The following is a 6,172-nucleotide window of genomic DNA, read 5'->3' on the forward strand; positions in this document are numbered from 1 at the left end:
GTCAACCCATCAAATTACAGCTGCGATCTCAGTTAGTACGTAATTGTCAGCTCCAAAAACAAGACGCATCCCCTTAAAGTGTTCCTTTAAAAATGCCGCCTATCAGTTGCTTTTCAACATACTCGCCATAACCCCCCACAATTAAAATATTAATCCTGGATGGTCCCAGTTTAATCAGAACTGCCTCTCCATCTGTTTCGTGTCCTTTTGCTTTTGTGTTCTGTTGGAGAGATACTGGGCCAACATCAGCGCTCATGTTTCATTTTTTAAAAAAAGCAACCAAGATAAATACTTGTTGGTTCCCCAATAAAACGCATTTCTGCTGTGAGAGCGCTGCCCTTACAGTACTGACTTGGAATGGACATTCCATAAGTTTTATTTACACGCGCATCGGCCTCATGGAAAGGGGCATTGACACAGAGAGAATATCCTACATTTTCAGCTTCTCTCTATCAACCGAAAATATTTCTGCGTGAAAAGCAATAAAAAGGTGGAATGAAAATAGGAATTGGAATGAAGTACAGCGGGCAGAGAACCTCTCCAGTCCTCCTGGGGAGGGGGAGAGTTACAACTGGCAGTAAGACTTCAGAGGAACCCAATTTTAACAAGGCTGGTGGAAAGAATTAACACTGTTTTAAAGCGCGTTAAAAATTTAGGGAGTGACAAAAGCACGATACACTATTTTTACGAACTATTTCATTTAGTGAAATCAGTTCTTAAAATGCACCGAAATGTGCCCTGAATAAGTTTTTTTTTAAAGTCAGTCCCAGCTACAATTAATGTCAGCGTCCCCCGCCTCAGTGCTCCGACCACCTGCGGCTCTCGAGTAAGAATATTGTCCTCTCAGTCCGAAACAGAAAGGACAGGCTTTCGGAATCTATATTAAAGGATCCGCTGGACAAGGCCAAGGACCGACAGGATACAGGTGGCTTCTGCAGAAGAACAATGTGAGGATGGAAATTCAGACACTGTCCCGAGACCCCACAATCTCCGGCAAAGTGCTGCATCTAAGTCCGAGAATTCAAGGGGGTAGGGCGTTAAGAAATAACCTGTTCTCTGATGGAGCCCGCAGCACGGTCCAGGATTTCTGTCGCTTTCCGCGCGCACACACACAAAGCTCAGATTTTAGTGCAAGTTACACTAATCAATGAATTGAAAAGCTTTTACTCTAAACGGCGCTCCCCGGGGAAGTTGGAGCGAATGATTACTGAAAATATTCGTTTGAGAGACAAATTAATCAAAAAGAGTCGGTCTCAGTGAGGAATGTTTTTTAAATTGAAACCACTTGTTGCATTGTTTGTCCTGTGTCTCGGTTGAGCGAGTTTAAACTGGGGTAGACAATCCGATTGGAGGGACTGGATTCTTTCTGATCAGTATTTAAAGGGCCTCAAATCGAGTTCTAAATCCAACCTTAACAGGTAGTTTAACATCAAGAAAACGCAACCAAGGCTGGAGATGAATTGTACGATTTTTAATTCGTCTAACCAGACTATCTGTGAAACTAGGCACAATTGCAACCGATTGGCACTTGTTACCGCTCGTTAGCAGTTCGTTATCAGCGCCAGGAAAAGGGTGGGGGTGGGGGAGGTGTGGAATGAATGACGGAATTCCACCCTCAATCTCAAAGAATAAGGAAATTTCTTTCTGCATCTTTCAACTGTCAGGGGTTTTTAAATGGAGCGCCCAATCCGCCAATCAGAAATAGAAATCCAATTCTAAATCTGAAAGGAGCGATCGCGAAAACAATATAAGAGTCCGTAGAAATCTTTACATATCGATAAAAGATCCGCTTGACCACTCAAGACATAAATTGTTCATCAGTTTTAAAAAAAAACATTAGGAGTGCCAATACAAGAATCCGGGTCGCGTGTGTCGTTTTGTAAAAAAAACAAATTTATTCAACCTCAGTTCAGGAACAAGAGCCGGAGATTTCTTTTTAATTATAAAGAAAACTTATTAGTAAACTAGAACATCTCTTCAATATATAGTTACTCAATCGACATGGTAGATACTGCCATTCAAAAACACAAACCCCAGAAACCGGGAGTAGGGTCTAGATATAGCTTAAAACGTTCACAAGCCTGAAAAGGTGTAACACAAAATACTATAAATTAAAACTCTGCGTTGCGACCCGCACTCTTAAAACCTAAAAAAAACAAGGGAGAGGGCCAAACAGGTTAAAAACAAACCCTACAAAAAGGTATAATTTTTCCGCATGGTTTTGAAACAAGCTGAATGACACATTAAAAGTTATTTACAGATACAAGGAATTAGGTAAACATTTTCCAAACTCTTCCCCGCCCTCCCCCCTTCCCCTCGCAGTTCCGCTGCCTGTAAATCTGACGGCATTAGAAGTCCCAAAAAAGGCTTTAATATAAAAGTCGGCATCTAAAAGGAGTCTCGCCCGTGTAGAAACGTTGATTGTCTCAACTGGAGAGAGAAGAGGAAAAACTTCAGCATTCAGAAACCAATTTCTTTTTTAAAAAACTCTTTAAAAGGTTGTTATGCCGCGGAATACTTCCTTCAGATAAGAGATCTCTTTCTCTCTGTCTCACACACACACACAAACCACAACATTTTCAATCGGGATTGGGGAAAAGAGTGGGAATAACATGCCTCTCAAATAACTGAGTTTTGTTTAAATGTCTGTAGAAATCGGGGAGAGTTTGGGTTGTTTGTGTGCGTGTGTTTCTTAATTTGTTTTGCTTAAATGTGTGTTAGGGGCACTGTCGAACTCACCCCTGTGCCGGGTATAGCTGAATTCTGATAGTGTTGGTGAACACTGTGCAGTCTGCTGCTCTGGGCGGACGGGTCGCCAGCATCGCCTCCTGGAGGGAGATACATACTAATCATGTCCCGGAGATCTCCCAGGCAAGCTCCCCGGGAGTGGGGGGTGAGCGGGGGTGGTGTGGTTGGCTCTGTTTTCACCATGGAGCTGATTGTATTCTGCTGCCCATAAGCCGGGGACATGCTGTAGGTGGAAGCGGCGTTCATGTAGTTCTGGGCGCTGGACATCATGGGGCTGTACTGCAGGCTGGCCATCTCATAGCGGTGCATCTGCGGGATCTGGGGGCTGTTGATCCCTGGATGTTGGGAGTAAGCTAACTGATCCTGCATGAGCGGGTAAGTCCCGTTGGCCCAGCCGTTCATGTGAGAGTAACTCTCCATTCTCTGACTCGCTCCCACGCTGTTGTTCACTGGCACCGCTCCCGGAGAGAGCAGCCCGCCAGGGAGGGAGTATTTGTCCTTTTTGATGAGGGTTTTGGTTTTCCGCCGCGGTCGGTATTTGTAATCCGGATGTTCCTTCATGTGCAAAGCTCGGAGCCTCTTGGCTTCGTCAATGAACGGCCGCTTCTCAGCATCCGACAGAAGTTTCCAGTCGGCCCCTAGTCTCTTGCTGATCTCCGAGTTGTGCATCTTCGGGTTTTCTTGTGCCATCTTTCTCCTCTGGCCCCGGGACCACACCATGAAGGCGTTCATGGGCCTTTTCACGCGGTCTGGGTTCGCTCCCGGATTCTTGTTGTTGTTCCCTGGAGCGGAGCTGCCGACCGCCCCCGTGTTGGACTGGGAAACAGCCGGCTTCAGATCGGTTTCCATCATGCTGTACATTGGAGCGACTCCGGGGCAGATAGCACACGCTAGGAGCGAAAAAACCAAAACAAAAAAAAACAGACACAAACGGAGGAAGGGGGGAGGGGGGAGGGGGGGAGTGAGGTGAAGGGGGGGGTGGGGAATACAGAGTTCCCTCAGGCGACTCCAGCAAACTGAAGACGCACTGATCAAGGACGGCACCGAAATTCTTCTGCCAAACTTGCTCTGGCTGAGGAGTTAATAGACACCTTTCCATGTGATGTAGAGTGACAGCCTAGCAATGAGTTGCTGCCAGCCAATCACAGCTCCCTCCCAGGACAGGTCCCTCATCCAGGGCTGTTTGGGAATGGGAGCAAATCATCCTCACCCCCACCCTGCCTCACACAGACTCACACACACACCCACCCACCCCTCACACACCCCATCCCATACATACATTTACACCCCACTCCCCCTCACATCGACACACACTCCCTTCCCATACATGCATGTACACCCCAACTCCCCCTCACAGCGACACTCACAGCGACACAACACTCCCTTCCACACACACCCTTTCCCACATATACCTACGCCAACCCCTCACACTGACACACAACCCCATCCCACAGATACACACACACCACTCCCACACAGGCACACACATCCCCTCACACGCACACCACCCCACACACATACACACAACCTCTCACACAGATACATACATCCCCTCACACAGAAAACACCACCATCAGCCCCACACAGACGACCCCTCACACACACACCAGCCCCCCACAGAGGCACACAACCTCTCTCACACAGGCACACACATCCCTTCCCACACATACCCACCTCACCCCCTCACACGCATCCTCCCAAACACACCCTCAGACACACACCCCCACCCACACACTGCACACCCTCTCTCTCACACAGACATACCATCCCTTTCTCTTACACACACACACACCCTCCTACAAATCCCACCTCCTCACACACACTGACCCCCTCCCACACGCAACCTCAAACCCACACCCCCAACCCTTCACACGCAAACTTTCTCTCTCACACATAACTACGTGAGAATTTCGGACTGGAATCTCCCCCCATCCGCAAACTCTCTCCTCCAGAAAAAAAGATGAGTACTGATTTTTTTTCAAAAAAAAAGGAACAGACTTGGTTCGATTTTTTTTAAAAAAGAGGCAACTCTACATTGCGGCCAGTTCACACTCCCACAGATTGGAGTGCATTCACCAAAGCACGATCAGATCCCGGGCGATCTGCAAATGTTTCTCTCTTTAAAAATATTCTGAATTGTCGAACTTTGTTTTGAGGAGGTGGAAGTTTGCAAGAGGCTCCGAGACAAAGGAACAGTTTTGTATTTGTTTTAAATAATCACAGCTCATCTCAATCAGTTCGACTGCACAAACGATTATATATATTTTTAAAAAAATACTGATTCCGATTATTTTCCGCAGAAAGCAAGATGACATAGCTGCATGTTTCCCTGTGCGTCCTGTTTTGAAGCTGTGTTCCGGGAGGTTCGGTTTGTACATTAGAGAGAGAGAGAGGGGGAGAGCTTGGGAACAGAAGGAACTGCAGGTGTCTCCCGTTCCCTCTCTCACTCTCTGTGTTTTGTTTTAGGAACTCGGCGCTTTCTTTTTGGTGATTGACAGCTTCACCCCGTGTCAATCAAACTCTCTGTGGTCAGTTTCTCAATTGCAGATTGTTTGGTCGCTATGGCAACCGCATCGCCTTGTCATTTCTGGAAGGCGTCCAGGGGCAGCTAAGGCTCAGTGCTGGCTGGAGTGTAACTGCGGATCTGGCCCTGATTTGCACCGCATCGAACATATATCTTTGGGTGGGGGTCTCCGACCCTTCAAGGGCAAAATCACCTCCATCTTTGCTCCCGCTTGCCTCATTTTGTTTTTTTTTTAAACACAAACGTTCCTCCCCAATCTAAAACAAATTAAAATGCAAATTCACGAAGGTTTCACTTCATTCAAACCACCCGCTTTTACTTCCTCTCTCAAACTTTTTACAACTTTTTTTTTGTTTCCTTAGTACCGCGCTCGCCTTGGAAATGTAATTTCAAAATGTGCAATTTTTAAAATGTACAATTCCGCAAGGCGAGCAGTTTCAGAAACACTTCCCTCTCTCTCTCTCACACACACACACAGAAAGAGAGACAGAGAGGGAGACTCTTATTTCCTAATCTACTGGGGTCAGATTGAGATCACTGTTCCAACCAGCAACCGGAAACGTCCGAGTACAATGAAGTTATAATGTGCATTTCGCATGGGATATAGGACGCGCGTACAATCAGCCCGAGCAGGTTTGGGTGGTAATGATTTCTGACGCTAAAACCGAAAATTCATTAAATTATGTCATCTGTGGAAAGTAAAAGTATGTTTGTTTGAAATCAACCTGTTCAGAGTTGCTATCACCGACCTCTGGAGCAGGTGGGGCTTGACCTGGTCCTCCCAGGCCAGGGGTAGGGACGCGACCACTAGAGGGCCAAACTTCTCAACAAGATACAGCCTGAACACATTCCAAAGCACATCTGTTCCGATGTCACTTTTCTTCAAGACGGCGTTAGACG

The 6,172-nt window shown here is 46.6% G+C and overlaps 1 protein-coding gene across 1 annotated transcript; it reads right to left on the reverse strand.

Annotated features, from left to right (window-relative positions):
- Positions 1 to 1,872: 1,872 nt before the first annotated feature.
- On the reverse strand, positions 1,873 to 3,947 carry sox3 (SRY-box transcription factor 3). The gene is made up of 2 exons (XM_043705183.2): positions 2,740 to 3,947; positions 1,873 to 2,430 (listed from the first exon to the last, which is right to left on the reverse strand). The coding sequence occupies exons 1-2, from the start codon at positions 3,607 to 3,609 to the stop codon at positions 2,389 to 2,391; spliced, it is 912 nt and encodes a 303-aa protein (XP_043561118.1). The 5' UTR covers positions 3,610 to 3,947; the 3' UTR covers positions 1,873 to 2,388.
- Between the last annotated feature and the right edge of the window lie 2,225 nt (positions 3,948 to 6,172).

The sequence above is a fragment of the Chiloscyllium plagiosum genome, unplaced genomic scaffold (genome assembly GCF_037043375.1).
Source record: "Chiloscyllium plagiosum isolate Xiang-an unplaced genomic scaffold, Cpla_swu_hap1 HiC_scaffold_11, whole genome shotgun sequence".
Lineage (NCBI taxonomy): Eukaryota > Metazoa > Chordata > Chondrichthyes > Orectolobiformes > Hemiscylliidae > Chiloscyllium > Chiloscyllium plagiosum.